This window comes from Macrosteles quadrilineatus, unplaced genomic scaffold, assembly GCF_028750875.1.
Source record: "Macrosteles quadrilineatus isolate MER2022 unplaced genomic scaffold, UCM_ALF_1.0 Scaffold_8__2_contigs__length_117827958, whole genome shotgun sequence".
Classification (NCBI taxonomy): Eukaryota; Metazoa; Arthropoda; class Insecta; order Hemiptera; family Cicadellidae; genus Macrosteles; species Macrosteles quadrilineatus.
In genome coordinates, this window is record NW_026542601.1 from 96,124,025 (window position 1) to 96,143,739 (window position 19,715).

General features: G+C 37.1%; 1 protein-coding gene across 10 annotated transcripts in view; it reads right to left on the bottom strand.

Moving 5' to 3' along the window:
• The window catches only part of LOC128999359 (patronin), a 110,738-nt gene that overhangs the window by 85,595 nt on the left and 5,428 nt on the right, over positions 1-19,715 (bottom strand). For 8 of the 10 annotated variants that reach the window (XM_054425824.1, XM_054425820.1, XM_054425822.1 and 5 more), the window contains exons 1-2: positions 18,728-18,820; positions 11,387-11,613 (exon numbers count right to left, since the gene is read on the bottom strand). The exons of 1 other annotated variant lie outside the window; for it this stretch is intronic. In XM_054425824.1, the coding sequence (XP_054281799.1) occupies positions 11,387-11,476 (90 nt within the window). In that variant the 5' untranslated portion in view covers positions 11,477-11,613; positions 18,728-18,820. Of the gene's footprint in view, positions 1-11,386; positions 11,622-18,727; positions 18,821-19,715 lie in introns of those variants that run through there. One more of the 10 variants, XM_054425817.1, reaches the window with a different exon arrangement.

The following is a 19,715-nucleotide window of genomic DNA, read 5'->3' on the forward strand; positions in this document are numbered from 1 at the left end:
CTGCTGAACCGACTGAGATTAAGTTTTACACAATGGTACATCGACAACACTACCAAGGTATCAGATATTCGTACATTTAACCACGAACAATATAAAAGTGATGTGGACTTTTCAGCAATAAATATTAATTACTTTTATGACGACAAAAGCAACCCACAAATGTTTACACTTACAATGTTTTATTTTTTGTCTACATTTCAATGAGTTAAAATTATTTTCACTACACTTCTGCCTGAATTAATTTAAAGAGCATTTTGTACAAATACAACAGTATGCGGTACTGTTCAGTTCTACAGGGTGTCCATAAAAAACGTTTCAGGACTTTGGGAAATGAATCCCCATACTAAAAGGAAGAAAAAAGTTTATGGGAAGGTATGTCCGAAAATCAATATTTACCCAGATATCCGCCATTTTGTTTTTTATACAAAAATATTTTTATCTGTGAAGTTTTTTTATTCGATGATTATGAAACTTGGTAAACATGTTACCATACACAAGACCTATAATAGAAAAAATAATAAAGTTGTTACGATTGTAAATTTTAAAATGGCGGTCGTTTGAATTTTTCTAACTTAAATAACTCGAAAACGGCTAATTCTATGAAAAAATGTCAAGAATACCTTTTTTAGCATTTTTAATTTCCTATCAAACGATACCAAGATCAAAAAGATCGGTTAAAAGATAACTGAAATATACAGGTTTTTGTGTAAAAATAAGGCAAAGTTAGTCGGAATTTTTGCCTTATTTTTACACAAAAACCGGTATATTTCAGTTATCTTTTGTCCGATCTTTTTGATCTTGGTATCGTTTGATAGGAAATTAAAAATGCTAAAAAAAGGTATTCTTGACATTTTTTCATAGAATTAGCCGTTTTCGAGTTATTTAAGTTAGAAAAATTCAAACGACCGCCATTTTGAAATTTACAATCGGAACAACTTTATTATTTTTTCTATTATAGGTCTTGTGTATGGTAACATGTTTACCAAGTTTCATAATCATCAAATAAAAAACTTCACAGATAAAAATATTTTTGTATAAAAAACAAATGGCGGATATCTGGGTAAATATGGATTTTCGGACATACCTTCCCATAAACTTTTTTCTTCCTTTTAGTATGGGGATTCATTTCCCAAAGTCCTGAAACGTTTTTTATGGACACCCTGTATAAGCATCCTTATCAATGGAGGGCAATTGAATATTTTTTACGAACGATTTAGGAGAGCCGTTGAGAATTACGGGTATACAAACTTCTCAAATACTGTAGTTATAAGTAATCCTTCCCTTGTGTTTCACACCATAAACTAAGGATAGTTCATTAGCAATACACATAGCCTATGTGGTTTCAATGTGTATGAGAGTCTCAACTCAACGGTATTTTAAGTCTTATCAAAGTAACTTAAGCCACGATAACCTTTATCCATCACAATATTATACATGTCTTGTTTTTATCGGCTCAGTTGGTGATCATGACGTGAGGTTTTAAAGACATGAGAAACCAATATTTTAAAAACCCTTGTTGTATACAAGAGCTAGTTTAGAAAATTGACGTTCCGATCTTCTTTTTGAAGATAGTTGGAAATAAACAAATATGCAGAAAACGTATATGTTTTACCACCTCGGTGATCAATATATACTCTTGTTTTTCATCACTAAACTAAAAATAAAACTACTCTCTTTCACACAAAGGAGTGAATTCTCCTTTATGGAAGATAATTTATCTTAATCTAATTTAAAAAGCGTAAACATAAAATTTTTATATTATTTACAAAACTAGACAATATCGTTAAGATTTTGTGTAGAGTTGAAAATTATGTAATTTCTTAAAATCTTTTTGCGAAATAAATTATATTTCGATTTTATGTGAAAAATCTACATCGGTGGTGTTCAAAAAATAAATAAAAAAAAAAACTGGTTACATAAATAATGCCAAAACTACGTTATTAAGGTAGAATAGAGGGATTAATTAAAAACATGTGAAAGCTGATCGCCATAATTTAACACGTTACAAAACCCGTAATAGTAATGTTCAAAAATTGATTTTATAAATTTAACCACATTTTGTCTGGAATAAATTAAAAACGCAAAAATGTAAAAATATAGTACACAGAATTTGAATAGAATAAATCCATGTGATATTTAATCGCAAATGTAATTCACGAAGACATTACGACATTTTATCAGACGCCATAAGATTAAAACGTGTAGAATTTTACATCTGTAAGGGTTAAAATCTAGCACAATCCAATATAAGTTGAAGTATGCCGTCACTGCTAGTACACGGACCCAAGGGCTAGAGAATTCCAACATCTTGAACACGACAGACATATTTCAGCAATATGCTGTCCCTGCCTCTATTTACACTTACAATACTTTAATGTTTTAAAGCGCTATAGTATAACACAAGTAAGGTTTCACTAGAATATTAAGTTAGTAGACATTTCTGAAACAAATTTCTCTCCTAAGTGATTAAAGGATTCCTCCAATTTTGGAACACAGTAGTTTCCCCATCTAAACAATTTCTTGATGTAGCATTTGCACTTTGCAATTGTAGGTAAATCACTATTTTTTTTATTGTGCATAGCAATCAGTACGTAATTTTAATCAAATGTTTAAAAATGAATTGTTAAATGCTGTGAATAAAACAAAATACTTATTTGAAATTAGAACATCAAATAAAGCTTGGAACATAAATAACTACTATGCAATCAAAAAGTCAAATTGAGTGTATAAATGTTCACCAAGTTAACACATCAAAATAAAGGTGCTTTTGAAATCACCTGGGCATGTTACTATTGTATTCTTTAAAAAAAAATACACAAAGAGACTTCGTCAACAAATCAGTTTAAACACGTCTAATTCGACGATCCTTTTGACAGAATATCCATCGATGTTCTATTAATTCATTCTTATTGACTAAACTAGTCTGCGTCAATCAACTATATAAATCAAAACTAATTCAATAACAATTTTCGTAACCAACAGCATATTATTGAACAAAAGTACAATACAAGGGCGTCTCCCAGTGCAAACCATTCCCTAAGTAAACATATGGATTTTATCTCTGAGTTATCGGCGACGAGTCGTCTGTGTGTTAATGTCTGCAGTTTGCATACGTTTGTGTGAAAATGCATAAACAAGTACAAAATGTGAAGGTTTGATCAATATTTTAAAAATATTAGTTTTTGTCAACCTTAAAAAAATCTTATCTGCGAACAAAATTAAATAAACGTAAACATCGGTATCACTATAGTAAATAGTCATTTACTATACGGCGAGTTATGGTTTATCATTGAAAAATATTTTAGAAGATAATTTAGTCACAATAATTGATTAAAATGTTGAAATATGAGGAGCGTTATAAAACAACCCATAATAATATGTATGTTGAAAAGACGTAGTCAAACTTTTAGCAAAGATTACACATGCTACGAAAAATTTTGCGACCTTAAAAAATATTGTAACCTTTGCTTTAGTAACGTCGATAGTAGATTTAAATTCGTTTAAACGAGTCCACGAATCCATAATAACTATTGTAACCCTATTGTATAGGTAGTTAATAAGCCAAGAATGAAAAGGATTAACTTATTCTATCGCACTAATGTTGTTTGAGTCGTTTACGAAACATCTGAAATGGAACAGCTAACATTCGTTGACATATGAATACTGTATAATGTTTACTACTCTATATAAGCTGCACCAAAATAATCTACGCCATAAATTATACAATTAATGATATAAAATGGTTTTTTTAACCGGCCGCCAGCGATATTTGAACAGCAACACAAAATTGAAGAATCAAATTAAATCAAACACACTTTATAAAATAATGTTACAAGAAACATACAAGAGCAAGTCGGCAGTATAATCAAAACACGTGGATTGAAATAAAAAACTAATTTTCTTTCACAAAATATTAACACAACATCAATAATAATTTACCTAAACCACGAGCTCTAAAGATGGCATCACTGTGTGAGTTCTAATTTTACCAACAGTAAATTTGTTTACATCGTAACTGTACTTTATTCACATCGTTTCACAGGGTTTTGTACACATTACAACAGTGTTTCCCAAGCCAAGTTGAACCCCCAAGTTGGGCGCCATGATCAGATGAATGGCCCACCGTCAACATCAATATTGAATCCAATCGTTCCCCAAAATCACGTGAGGCCCAACTACTTTCCTTCTACTGGTTCAGTTTACAAAGCTTTTACCGATGTAGAACTAAATAAAGACTGTTTTTCTACCGTGTAAAAATCGTACATTAAAAATTCTAGATTGGTGGATTTATTGTTGTTGATCGTTTCCGAACCGTTCATGGCTATATCACGCAGCGAATCAATTGGTTAACCACTGTTAAGTACGTTGGCTCCCCAGCCTTCATAACTGATCAATTATCAACATAATTAATCACTACTTCTCTTTGTAATGAAACTAACAAATTATTAATCTGATTCCTACTATCCCCCACCTCCTATTGAGAAACAATTGACCCGGTGGGTTGGAACCCATCTTAACCTCTCCACTCCACCTCTTTACACACAAAAACAGATTTATCTCGGGCGAATAGAACATTCTCTGTATGTGAGAGCTCTCTCTACTAAGCGAGCTGATTTTTTACTAATTACTGGATGTTTAGTGTTCCCGTTCTAAAACATTTGACGAATTCTTCCAAAACAATACAGAAATGACTAACTTATATAGGCTAAGTTTATTTTAGGGTTTCCTCTATATATTACCATTGCCTAGATTTGAACAGAGAAGCTTGACGTTTATCTGTTCAAATCTAGGCAATGGTAATATGACTAACTTATATAGGCTAAGTTTATTTTAGTGTTTCCTCTATTTATTACCATTGCCTAGATTTGAACAGATAAACGTGAAGCTTCTATCTAAATGATAAACAGATATAAGTGACAGACTGACAGAATAAGCACCACTTTATCACCAACCCATGTCCTTTCCTGGCACTGAATCTCATAAATAGGTCCAAAGTCAGCGAATACATTACAAGTATTCTCGTAGAGCTGCGTATGTAAAGTGGCGCGGATGGCTATGTAAGGAGGCCATTTAGGGCGAAGATTTCTTCTGAGATTGATGGCCCGTTGTGAGGCTAATCTATGCCATAACACAACCCGTTCCGAGGCTATCTCCCAACAATGCAACCTGACTTGGCGGCCTTTCTATCCGCACACACACACAGATGGTGTAAGCCAGCGTAAGCTACGTCGTCGTAGATTCGTACTATAGTCCAGGCGCTAAACGGGTTGAGTATGCACTGAAAGTCTGACAAAATTTGACTTTTGATTATTGTTGGGGACAGCTAGTAGATGAAAAAAATCGATGATGTCGCATTTCTAGGGTGGTCACAACTCGGGGGGGAGGGGGGGAAGTTGCGCGGGTCATCGGTTTACGTTTCCGCGTCTAACTCACAAACGGTTAATGATAGAAAGGTGGTTTAAGCGTCTATCTACGCCTAAATATATTGTCTTTCAAAAAGGTTATTACAATCTTTCTTCTATCTCTTATGCTTTAGGCGCTAATCAACATTTATTGAAAAACACAAAATTTAAAAATACTTTTAAATGAAATATCGGAAATATTGCGCTTGTTTAGGGCATGTTACAAACTATTTATGGTTAGAAAAACTAACAAGTAGTACAACAACACCAAGTTTAAGGAAATCTGTGCAAAAACAACAGAGCTACGTTGATTTCAGTAAGAGTAAACGTGGAAAATTCGTAGTACTGTAGTATCGAGGCGCGCATTGGTACATAGCCCACAGTCAATATAGGTTTGATGTTGTAAGTAACTATGGGAAAGCTGAATTTTTCTATGCTGTTAGACCATGTTGAAATGAGTATTTTCCCAAAAGTCCCCACTCCTACCCCTTTGTGCTTTCCTCTACCCCCCCTTTTTAGATAAATTTACAGCCTCTTAGCAATTAAGCTATAACTTTAAAACGGGTAAGGATAATAATGCAATCTTTTATTAATAATTTTGCGTTACGATAATCTACAAAAAGAATTATTAGATAATTAAATATTTAAAAAGAATTATTACAGATTTCTGAAGAAGAAGGAGAAGAAAATGTGTTCATTGTAATAAAATATCAATACAGTGTTTTTTATTTAAATGCAAAGAACAATGGCCAAAGACCGTCTGTTTTGTGTTAGACACACTGATTTTGAAATATTTTAAAACAGTTTAAAAAAAATCCTTGAATCACATACAATTATTCATAAAATAAACTGATTTCAACTACAGAATATACACAAATAGCACTACATACTAATAAAGATCAGATAACAATTAAATGAATAATGAAAATTTAAATGTAGCCTACTGAGAATCAGAATTTATGGAATACTCTGTATTTTATGATTGTTTTAGAATGTAAACGCACAATTTTTAAACCTTTTTATTCTTGACATTTTTCTCTAAAGCTACTTGTTTAGGAGTTACATCGAAGAAGAAATGGTTTGTGAGTACATTCTGCATCCTGTAGCTCATAAACGAGTAAGTTTAAGAGCGAAAATACAAAGAATAAACAAGTTTTCAAATCACGTCTACATAAAAAAAACCATAAAATAAATTGTTCCAATATCAAAGTAAGCTACCATTTTTGAAAATGGTGGCCATTTTTAAAACAACAAAATCAGTATTTTTAACGTATTTTATATATTTTTTTGAACGAGGACTTATATGTGACTTATTTATTCTTCGCACTTTCTCTCTCAACTTACTCGTTTATGAGCTACAGGATGCCGAATGTACACCACAAGCCTTTCTTTTAGATATAACACGCTGTAACTCCTAAATGGGGTAGGTTTAGAGAAAAAATGTCACGAATGAAAAAATAGCTTTTAAATTCTAAAAGAATACTAAAATATAGCGTATTCCATAAGAAATAACAAAGTTGTTGGCCATATTGGAAAATGGTGGATATATTTTTTTATTCGTAACCATCCCTAAAAACATTTTTTACAAATAAAGGGGGTCGCCTAATAAAAAGTTAACTCTATATAGAAAATAAAATTTATGTATGTTCACTATGTAATCTCAACCGGGATGAAACGTGTACCCTTTTATAGCAGAATGTTCAATTTAAAAAAAGATACGTTAATTTTGGTATAACAAGTTATATTTAAATGAATATGAGTTTTTTTTTAATTTTTAAATGGCAAAGATTGGCGGGCACTTGGAAATTATCTTAAAGAGGCGTGGAGTAAAGGGCGGGAATTGATAATGGAGTATAATTATTAAATTTAAGAATTGAGATATCAATACAAAAATGGGAAAAATCTATGTAATTTAAAAAAATTATAAAATATTGTTTGTTAAGTATCTATCAAAGTAAATTATAAAATTAACAGGTTTGTTTTATGAATTATTAACTGTTTGTTGTTGGAAAAATTCTGATTCTCAGTAGGCTACATTTAAATTTTCATTATTCATTTAATTGTTATCTGATCTTTATTAGTATGTAGTGCTATTTGTGTATATTCTGTAGTTGAAATCAGTTTATTTTATGAATAATTGTATGTGATTCAAGGATTTTTTTTTAAACTGTTTTAAAATATTTCAAAATCAGTGTGTCTAACACAAAACAGACGGTCTTTGGCCATTGTTCTTTGCATTTAAATAAAAAACACTGTATTGATATTTTATTACAATGAACACATTTTCTTCTCCTTCTTCTTCAGAAATCTGTAATAATTCTTTTTAAATATTTAATTATCTAATAATTCTTTTTGTAGATTATCGTAACGCAAAATTATTGATAAAAGATTGCATTATTATCGTTACCCGTTTTAAAGTTATAGCTTAATTGCTAAGAGGCTGTAAATTTATCTAAAAAGGGGGGGGGGTAGAGGAAAGCACAAAGGGGTAGGAGTGGGGACTTTTGGGAAAATACTCATTTCAACATGGTCTAACAGCATAGAAAAATTCAGCTTTCCCATAGTTACTTACAACATCAAACCTATATTGACTAAGGGCTATGTACCAATGCGCGCCTCGATACTACAGTACTACGAATTTTCCACGTTTACTCTTACTGAAATCAACGTAGCTCTGTTGTTTTTGCACAGATTTCCTTAAACTTGGTGTTGTTGTACTACTTGTTAGTTTTTCTAACCATAAATAGTTTGTAACATGCCCTAAACAAGCGCAATATTTCCGATATTTCATTTAAAAGTATTTTTAAATTTTATTTTTTTCAATAAATGTTGATTAGCGCCTAAAGTATAAGAGATAGAAGAAAGGTTGTACTAACCTTTTTGAAAGACAATATATTTAGGCGTAGATAGACGCTTAAACCACCTTTCTATCATTAACCGTTTGTGAGTTAGACGCGGAAACGTAAACCGATGACCCGCGCAACTTCCCCCCCACCCCCCCGAGTTGTGACCACCCTAGAAATGCGACATCATCGATTTTTTTCATCTACTAGCTGTCCCCAACAATAATCAAAAGTCAAATTTTGTCAGACTTTCAGTGCATACTCAACCCGTTTAGCGCCTGGACTACTACTATAGGTCGGCCGCTTAGAAAACGACCTCCTCCAGCATTGGTTTAGCATTAGCGCGCAGGTCGTTTTCTAAGCGGCCGAACTATAATTCCATGTTAATTCAATTTGAGACAGTCCGCCGTTTGTAACTTTATTTTACATTCAATCAATCGTTTCCACAATTTGTATGGCTCTATCTTTCATAAATTTATTGGAAAACACATTAAGTCCTATCATAACGTCTACAAGGTATTCCGGTCCGCATTGCAGTGGCTTACAACTAAAAACATTGACTTAGAAATATATTTTCCCAAGTGCGGAAACAGTATGTATGATACCAAGATAAAGTATGTCTTGATTGCAACCCTCCAAAAGTTCACACGCCTATTTTTTAGCATTAAAGTATTTAGTACAATATTTAATGATACTGATAATTTAAAACACCTTGTGTTACGCAATTATACAGTCGTCAGTTCTATACTCAAAAGCGTATTGATTTAATGAGACTACCTCAAGCATCTCTCTCATAATGTGACCCACACACCTATACCGTATTTATAGTTGGGTTTCCAGTTCCACCTCAAACAGCGAAGCGACGTGATCGCTGAACTGTCTGTTGAGTTACTGAAGCATCGCCGACGACAAGGACACAGGTCAAGGTTGAGGTTGAGAGGTTGATCCATAGTCCTGACAGGAGGTCGCAATCTCTACTCGCTTAGTTTTATTGTCCTTTAGTTGTTATTTATTTCCTAACCATTGTTTGTGAATTTATTGGTAACGTAAGTTGGAATAGTCTGACCACGGCCATTTCTTCAGTATAAAAGTTTATATGTGAGTACACCGATCAAAACACCCCCTTGTCAAAATTCTCTAATGCTGAGAACCAACCTAATCCGAACCATTTTCGTGACTAATTTTTCATTAACATACAAAACATAAAAATATCAATGTTTTGAACATATTTGTTTCCTATTGGTTCTCGAAACGTGCTAAACATAGTGATTTCCCAAAATTCCATCCTCATAGAAAACGAAAGAATATAGAAATATACTGTGTGTCAAAACAAAACCGGTAATGATTGTTGATAAAAATTGGAAAAATTAAATTAAGAATCCAAAGAGCAATTTTTGGATCCATCTCAGGAATCTACTTAAGTATTTATTAAGTTTGTCATTTTTACTGGCTGTTGATCTTAAGGGTAAATTTGCCTATTTAATACGCACCTGAATGAACAGTCAATAAAGCAAAAGGAAATTCACATGCAGCAGGTTTTTTGCAACGGGGGTAGTATTTTTATTGTAAAATTTCGCTACTATTTTTTTATGAAAAGTGTACAGTGTTCATGTTATATGCAAAACTTGAATACAACCTCAACCTCTTACTTTCTCTATTGTCATATCAGGGGAAAAAATGACGTTTACGTAACGTTACCAAGAAGTGAATAAAGGAGTTACGGTACAAGTTACGTTGCACACTCCAGGCGTAGATTATCGATCACTGATCAGCGTTACGTAACGAAGGGTGATCTTGTGTTTACACGTAAAAAGGGTAATAGTAAAACAACGTTACGAATACTCGTTGAAACTTTCTAAACTGTCGTGTTCGCAGTTTTGACACTTTAAGATTAAGTTTCTAAAGTTGATGTAAACCTTTGGTATCGGATTATTACACGCATTTTGTGAACAGGATTTGAAGCGATTGCCAAAATAATAGTATAGATATGTACAATCTTTTGTTTGTAATGTACAACATTTTTCTAACTACTATCCAAAGCTTGGCAATATTTTAGTTCAATCTAATGGTAAATCCGTCAAAAGTGTTTACAATGCATGGTAAACCAGACTAATAATCTGTCAAGAATCAGGAAGGTCCTCACTGGAGGAAATGCACTGACAGTTTGATTTCATACCGTTCCCACTCAATCACTCCATACGTAATTTGCAGCACACGTAACACCTGGCACTGTACTTTAGAAAAAGATTTATCATAAGAAATCACCTACTTACTGTACAATCTTTAATTGAATAATTAACAAACCGTAGATCATACAATCCGTAAAAACACCTGTTAAAACCAACCATCGTTAAACCAAAACAGTATAACAGTGCCATATTCCAAAAGTAGTCTTTACAATTCAGGAACGTTAGTAAGGGCCTTTAAGTGAAACGATTATTGGGAGTAGCAACAATTTTAATATACACGCAAAAAGGAAGTCCTGATCTTGGCAAAACGTCAATACAAAAGTAATTAATATTTGAGTTAAAAGAAAAATAAAAGCTTCAACAGCATCATACTTTAAAGTTCGTCTACGCATTTTGTATAAGATTTATAAAAATAATTATCAGGTAAAGAGCATGAAAACGAGTGAGTTATATTTGCCATTTGGGCTTGGACCCTATATTATACAGCCAGAGTTTACTTGGAACAAAACCACATCATTTGCACGCTTCCATTTCAACTTTTTCCACTTCAGCATAAGTGTAAGTAGTTAGCCATAGTTTTGCGTTCGCCAGAAAATAACAAACAGCCATATATTCCTCTTACATAGCGATTACATAGTAAAAAATTTAACCTTACCCTAATATATTTAATTTTTAATAATTTATTAAGAACATGTATTTATAAGTTTGGTCTAACAGTATGTTTGTTATTGTGATAATCTTTAAAATTGAATGTTTGGTAGGTTATTTTTTAAGTTTTTTTAGTTCATGAAAATATTATACGGCTTTGCATCGAGGAAAAAAATCGGCTGACGAATAGTCCAATGGAAAATTGTCTCCTATTACGATATTGTAGTTAACTTCTGGATTTCGACTGCTATAAATATCTTGTAATGTGCATTACCGCCAAGTAAATGCTACAACTATGACTTACTTGATCCCAATCTGTAGCAGTGAACGTCACCTCTTGAGTCTTGGTACCCAGTCTCTCTGGACTCAGCAACGTCGCTAGTCTCAGCACCATCTTGGCACACTCATCTACTACACTGTCACTAGTCACTATCACTAGTCACTGATCACTGATCACTACTGTCACTGTATCTATATGTCTGCCTATAGACCAGTCAGTGGCGTCGGTTGTCGCGGTCGTCGATTCTCCAGCTACAAGTTAACCTATCACTTATTAAACATTTAGTTGGCATTAAAAAATTCAAGACAAACGTAGGCTATCAAAAATATTCTGACGTCATCGATCCGCTAACTTGATTTATGAAATGCTTTAAATTCCTAACTGATAACGCAGAGAAAATGCTTTCAATCAAAAGTACATTGCAGCAAAAATATTCCCAACGATTGAAAATGTAACATGTTTATTGAAAGGCCTACCAACTAAGCTTCCCAATAGAACGATAAAACAATACTTGAAGTATTTTAACAATATTTCCATTGCGTTTCTGACTCTGAGATGTTTAATTGACCTCCCAATATTTTCCAAAGACACGTGTAACTTACATGGTTTTATTTGAATTTTTGCTTGCAAAGAGAATTTATATTTTTCAAGGCTGTTGAATTAATAGAAATGAATAAGATACCAGCGAGGTTATTACTGTAAAACTTAGCTCATAAAAATAAATACTTTTACAATTTGACCGAACAATTGGCTTTATAAATTTAATTACATTTAATAAAAATACTGATCATAACTGAACTAACCAAAACCTCAAAAGACCCCACGAAGTGCATTTTTCTTGTCAACTGCAAACTAGGTTTGTGTACTGCACTTTGGCTACAGCCATGATCCATCATAATCAAAGACAATCCATATGCTAGAAATTTGCATCTCCAATTACGGATTCGGCTGAGCCAAGTCCGCGGCGGTCTGTGCTTTCTCCCGAGTCGCGGGCTTTCTTCGCCCAGGGACGCGGTGAAGGTGGGCGATGGGCGATACAGACGACAAACCGCGGGGAGAAATGGAGGGAAGTAACCGGCGATAATAACTCTCCGTTAGATCATTCATCATTTACTTCTTTTGACCCTCACCTACATTATTCTTTTCTACAAGTCCTAACGCTATGATTATTGAAACAATACCTGAACCATAATGACATTACAAGTAAACTGAAACCCTGAAAATCAACAAGCGTTGGAATATTGCATATTTTAGTACACATAACGTCACAAATAACTCCTAGATGGTTCCGGAAAAATCCTGAATTAAGAGTCTCGCTTTATAGATATCGGCGCCTGCCACATTAAGGGGTAACAATTCAAAGATCAGTCTACAGTAATTGAAAACCACTTAATTGGAGCTCCAAACGTTTTGGAACAAATAGTAAATCACAACCTTCGTCTCCTGCTTCTACTAAGCAAGCGAGATTCTTCCTAATTAGGGATTTTGCGAAACCACAAGGACTGGAATGTATGTTACGGATAGTAGCCTACTTTGCTGGTGTAGCAACCGAGCGACAAGTGATCGCCTTCCGTGACATCTCTTCAACTTGGACGTCTAAAATTCCCCTTTGAGAAAGTTATTTTTCTTGGGTTGTGTTTACAGTATGTGGTATGTTTATTCGAAAAAGAACAATAATTAAGCAGCTTCATTGATCTCTTAAAAAACGTTGCCAAATAATTTATACAGTACTTTGAAAACAAACCAAGTGGGGAAGAGGAAGTGAATTAGAAACCAGAAAATAACTCTAATCATTCCTCCGTTGTCATTTGCCTTTTACGCCTTTCAATCATCTACCCTTCATTGTTTTTCTTCGGTACACACGCTATGACTGTAGATCATAAGGAAATTAATTGCCTTGTTTAAACACTAAAATTTGTAGCTGCAGCTTTTATAAGATGTAATGACTTGAAATGTACTTATAACCATCAATAACAAGAAATTATATTCGGACCCTACACTCGTAGGCTACCTACTATAAATCATGAAAATTCGTAATTGAATCTGATTCACATCGTACAAAGAAAATCTACTAAATAACGATTTTTACGACAAGTAATATACTCTCCACCATTTGTTCGTTTCTGTAATTCGCCATTTAGAAGATTAACAACACTATTTGTAACGTACTTGAGATAACTTTTCATATTACATTGTCGCCTGAAGATATAATATACCTTGTTGAGAAAAAAAGTAGGTCCTCGGATGGCTTTCAAAATAACTTAATAACACAACTTAATAAGTTTCCTTCATAATCAACTGTACTGCTTTCTAATAAACTCAAAAGAATAAAACCAATCAGTTCACTGTAATACGCTATGAATAGGCCTACCTGATATCAATGCTTATCATATATAAACAGGCTGGGCTAACCAAACAAATCTTGTACAAATAACGGGTCTTTACCAAGGCGAAAATATGACACGTCGTTAAAATATTGAGTCACCATGTACATCGTCATATTATATTGAATGTTAATATGCGAGATGTACTAATATCACTAAATAATGAATAGCTAACACGTTCAAATTGACTGTTGTTTCAATTATCAATCAAGTAAAATCAGGACGGAACCGCGGCCCTGTGAATTAATTACAAAACCAATCAGCTGCGGGATGTATTAACCGTGCGGGGTTTCATTCTCAGACTCCAGGTCCGATCCCCGATGCAAGAGATACGGGTACGATCCCGACATGTCCATGTACAACTGAGGTGTTTGAAACGATTTCTCGTCAAATATTTTGAAATTCCTAAATGCACTGGTGTGGACGCTAATAAAACAATTATTATAATCCACCTCATAAAACTCCCACTCCGAGTGTTCAGTAGCCTAATGTCATTAAAGTCCCCTTAAACCACTTAAACTAAGTAGTAAACGAATTGCCAAGAAAGTTTTCAGTTGAAAGTCATCCACTATTTAGGAATTTGAAATAGGAGAGCAAATAGTAAACTATTAAAAACACTATGTATTTCACCAATGAGTTTACAACCTCTTGCTGATATTACTCTTTACACTCCCAGACACAATAACATGGACGAAGCCACCACCGCTGGCAGGGAGCCTACAGACACAACGGTAGCCAGTGGCATATCAATGGAGCTTGCAGCGGCGTTTCCTCCGTATAATTACGTAGTCCTACCTGAGAGAAGTCGTCGACCGGCGATCGTCCGCCTACACTACAACACTAACTACACTTACACTACACTCCCAGACACAATAACATGGACGAAGCCACCACCGCTGGCAGGGAGCCTACAGACACAACGGTAGCCAGTGGCATATCAATGGAGCTTGCCGCGGCGTTTCCTCCGTATAATTACGTAGTCCTACCTGAGAGAAGTCGTCGACCGGCGATCGTCCGCCTACACTACAACACTAACTACACTTACACTACACTCCCAGACACAATAACATGGACGAAGCCATCACCGCTGGCAGGGAGCCTACAGACACAACGGTAGCCAGTGGCATATCAATGGAGCTTGCAGCGACGTTTCCTCCGTATAATTACGTAGTCCTACCTGAGAGAAGTCGTCGACCGGCGATCGTCCGCCTACACTACAACACTAACTACACTTACACTACATTCCCAGACACAATAACATGGACGAAGCCACCACCGCTGGCAGGGAGCCTACAGACACAACGGTAGCCAGTGGCATATCAATGGAGCTTGCAGCGGCGTTTCCTCCGTATAATTACGTAGTCCTACCTGAGAGAAGTCGTCGACCGGCGATCGTCCGCCTACACTACAACACTAACTACACTTACACTACACTCCCAGACACAATAACATGGACGAAGCCATCACCGCTGGCAGGGAGCCTACAGACACAACGGTAGCCAGTGGCATATCAATGGAGCTTGCAGCGACGTTTCCTCCGTATAATTACGTAGTCCTACCTGAGAGAAGTCGTCGACCGGCGATCGTCCGCCTACACTACAACACTAACTACACTTACACTACACTCCCAGACACAATAACATGGACGAAGCCACCACCGCTGGCAGGGAGCCTACAGACACAACGGTAGCCAGTGGCATATCAATGGAGCTTGCCGCGGCGTTTCCTCCGTATAATTACGTAGTCCTACCTGAGAGAAGTCGTCGACCGGCGATCGTCCGCCTACACTACAACACTAACTACACTTACACTACACTCCCAGACACAATAACATGGACGAAGCCATCACCGCTGGCAGGGAGCCTACAGACACAACGGTAGCCAGTGGCATATCAATGGAGCTTGCAGCGACGTTTCCTCCGTATAATTACGTAGTCCTACCTGAGAGAAGTCGTCGACCGGCGATCGTCCGCCTACACTACAACACTAACTACACTTACACTACACTCCCAGACACAATAACATGGACGAAGCCATCACCGCTGGCAGGGAGCCTACAGACACAACGGTAGCCAGTGGCATATCAATGGAGCTTGCAGCGACGTTTCCTCCGTATAATTACGTAGTCCTACCTGAGAGAAGTCGTCGACCGGCGATCGTCCGCCTACACTACAACACTAACTACACTTACACTACACTCCCAGACACAATAACATGGACGAAGCCACCACCGCTGGCAGGGAGCCTACAGACACAACGGTAGCCAGTGGCATATCAATGGAGCTTGCAGCGGCGTTTCCTCCGTATAATTACGTAGTCCTACCTGAGAGAAGTCGTCGACCGGCGATCGTCCGCCTACACTACAACACTAACTACACTTACACTACACTCCCAGACACAATAACATGGACGAAGCCATCACCGCTGGCAGGGAGCCTACAGACACAACGGTAGCCAGTGGCATATCAATGGAGCTTGCAGCGACGTTTCCTCCGTATAATTACGTAGTCCTACCTGAGAGAAGTCGTCGACCGGCGATCGTCCGCCTACACTACAACACTAACTACACTTACACTACACTCCCAGACACAATAACATGGACGAAGCCATCACCGCTGGCAGGGAGCCTACAGACACAACGGTAGCCAGTGGCATATCAATGGAGCTTGCAGCGGCGTTTCCTCCGTATAATTACGTAGTCCTACCTGAGAGAAGTCGTCGACCGGCGATCGTCCGCCTACACTACAACACTAACTACACTTACACTACACTCCCAGACACAATAACATGGACGAAGCCACCACCGCTGGCAGGGAGCCTACAGACACAACGGTAGCCAGTGGCATATCAATGGAGCTTGCAGCGACGTTTCCTCCGTATAATTACGTAGTCCTACCTGAGAGAAGTCGTCGACCGGCGATCGTCCGCCTACACTACAACACTAACTACACTTACACTACACTCCCAGACACAATAACATGGACGAAGCCATCACCGCTGGCAGGGAGCCTACAGACACAACGGTAGCCAGTGGCATATCAATGGAGCTTGCAGCGGCGTTTCCTCCGTATAATTACGTAGTCCTACCTGAGAGAAGTCGTCGACCGGCGATCGTCCGCCTACACTACAACACTAACTACACTTACACTACACTCCCAGACACAATAACATGGACGAAGCCATCACCGCTGGCAGGGAGCCTACAGACACAACGGTAGCCAGTGGCATATCAATGGAGCTTGCAGCGACGTTTCCTCCGTATAATTACGTAGTCCTACCTGAGAGAAGTCGTCGACCGGCGATCGTCCGCCTACACTACAACACTAACTACACTTACACTACACTCCCAGACACAATAACATGGACGAAGCCATCACCGCTGGCAGGGAGCCTACAGACACAACGGTAGCCAGTGGCATATCAATGGAGCTTGCAGCGACGTTTCCTCCGTATAATTACGTAGTCCTACCTGAGAGAAGTCGTCGACCGGCGATCGTCCGCCTACACTACAACACTAACTACACTTACACTACACTCCCAGACACAATAACATGGACGAAGCCACCACCGCTGGCAGGGAGCCTACAGACACAACGGTAGCCAGTGGCATATCAATGGAGCTTGCAGCGGCGTTTCCTCCGTATAATTACGTAGTCCTACCTGAGAGAAGTCGTCGACCGGCGATCGTCCGCCTACACTACAACACTAACTACACTACACAGACAGACTTAAGTCATCGCTTTGTTACTTGTGGAAATATTTGGTATCTCAGAACTGGATACTTTGACTATCAGCGGGATTGAGGTATAGTTTATACATTGAACAAACCCTAATATTTTCAATTTTTAAGAGAATAAAGAAAGAATCTAGTCTAAATTCAAGAGTATTGTAGTTTTTTAACGATGAGGGACGCTACGGGTGGGCTAATTGTATACGTTTCGGGTAGTTTCAGATAAAGATATCACATTCCATTCCTTGTGGTTTCGAAAATCTCCTAGATAAAGTCTCGCTTGCTTGGAAGAATCAGAGACAATTTCAGGCTGCAATCTACTCTTGCCTCATGGTTTAATTCAATGGTTGTAACTAATCTTTACATACCTTCAGACTTTTAACATGTTAAACGTAAGATTCACTCTTTGTTACACATCGCCACCCTTAAAACATTTATTTACACTAAAAGTTTCGCGAGAATTGTTTTCGTCGAACAATAACGATAGATACTTCTAGTAACTTTTTTAGTCACCTACAAAGTGTTCCAAATAATTTATAGATATAAAACAGAAACGTGTGAGTAAATTCGGCAAGTTTTAAACAACTTTAATACGGTAAGCTTACAACCTTAAAATGCATACATAAAACAATGTACACAATTGCGTCTGATAATTTACCCACTTCCTAATAGGACTTCAGGTTTCATTTTTATAGTAGGTCCTAGTAGTTATTTAATCCTTATTTACAACCAGTTAATTCAGGTTTACTACCAAACGCCAATCTAGGCTATAAGTAGAGAAATACCTAAATATAAACTACTAAAAGAGAGAGCGCCCCAGACGTGCGTGCGCCACATGCGCTGTTAATCAACCATTAGTGGGTCCACTTAATGAAGGTCCATCTGATAGTATCACTTATGAGGGAAATTCAGTAGGATTAATAACTATTGATTTCTCAGTACATTTATCTTGCTTTGACGTTAAAAACAGTAACGTAACATCTTTGCACATATTCAAACTTTCTTCTCGTTTGTTTAAAACTTTTTAAAAACGAAAATTTAGTGTATATTAGTGAAAATGCTATTAACGTATGTATTACTGTAATAAACTATTGTATCCATAAATAAATGTTAAAAGAATCATGTTATAAGAATTATCCTGCTGTAAAATGATATTTGTAATGTCTACAGATAACAACAAAACAATCATAGTCCGAGAACTAAAAGGCATACAATACAAATTGATACAAGTCCTAAACCTTAAAAGCTTACGTCATTAGAATGATTAAAACTAAAAAAGGGCACTTGGAATTGGCACTTAGAAAACGTAAACACACATAAAACTGACACAGAGACGGACACGGCCGCGACTGGGCTGGACCGCACCTGAGAAACAAACGTCTCCCACCACCTTCCTTCCACCTCCTCTCGTTCTCATTCCTCCATTCCATCCTCCGACATCAGTCACTGATTCTACAGAGTGTTCCACGTTCTGGTGGCAGGCAAACGTACAGTCCACCAAGTGAGAAACCAACTCCTCCCGCCACCTTCTTCCTTCTCCTCTCGTTCTCATTCCTCCATTCCATCCTCCGACATCAGTCACTGATTCTACAGAGTGTTCCACGTTTTGGTGGCAGGCAAACGTACAGTCCACCAAGTGAGAAACAAACTCCTACCTCCACCTTCTTCCTTCTCCTCTCGTTCTCATTCCTCCATTCCATCCTCCGACATCAGTCACTGATTCTACAGAGTGTTCCACGTTCTGGTGGCAGGCAAACGTACAGTCCACCAAGTGAGAAACCAACTCCTCCCGCCACCTTCTTCCTTCTCCTCTCGTTCTCATTCCTCCATTCCATCCTCCGACATCAGTCACTGATTCTACAGAGTGTTCCACGTTTTGGTGGCAGGCAAACGTACAGTCCACCAAGTGAGAAACAAACTCCTACCTCCACCTTCTTCCTTCTCCTCTCGTTCTCATTCCTCCATTCCATCCTCCGACATCAGTCACTGATTCTACAGAGTGTTCCACGTTCTGGTGGCAGGCAAACGTACAGTCCACCAAGTGAGAAACAAACTCCTACCGCCACTTTCTTCCTTCTCCTCTCGTTCTCATTCCTCCATTCCATCCTCCAACATCAGTCACTGATTCTACAAAGTGTTCCACGTTTTGGTGGCAGGCAAACGGACAGTCAAACACATGAGAAACAAACTCCTCCCGCCACCGTCTTCTCTTCCTCTTCCTCTCGTTCTCATTACTCTA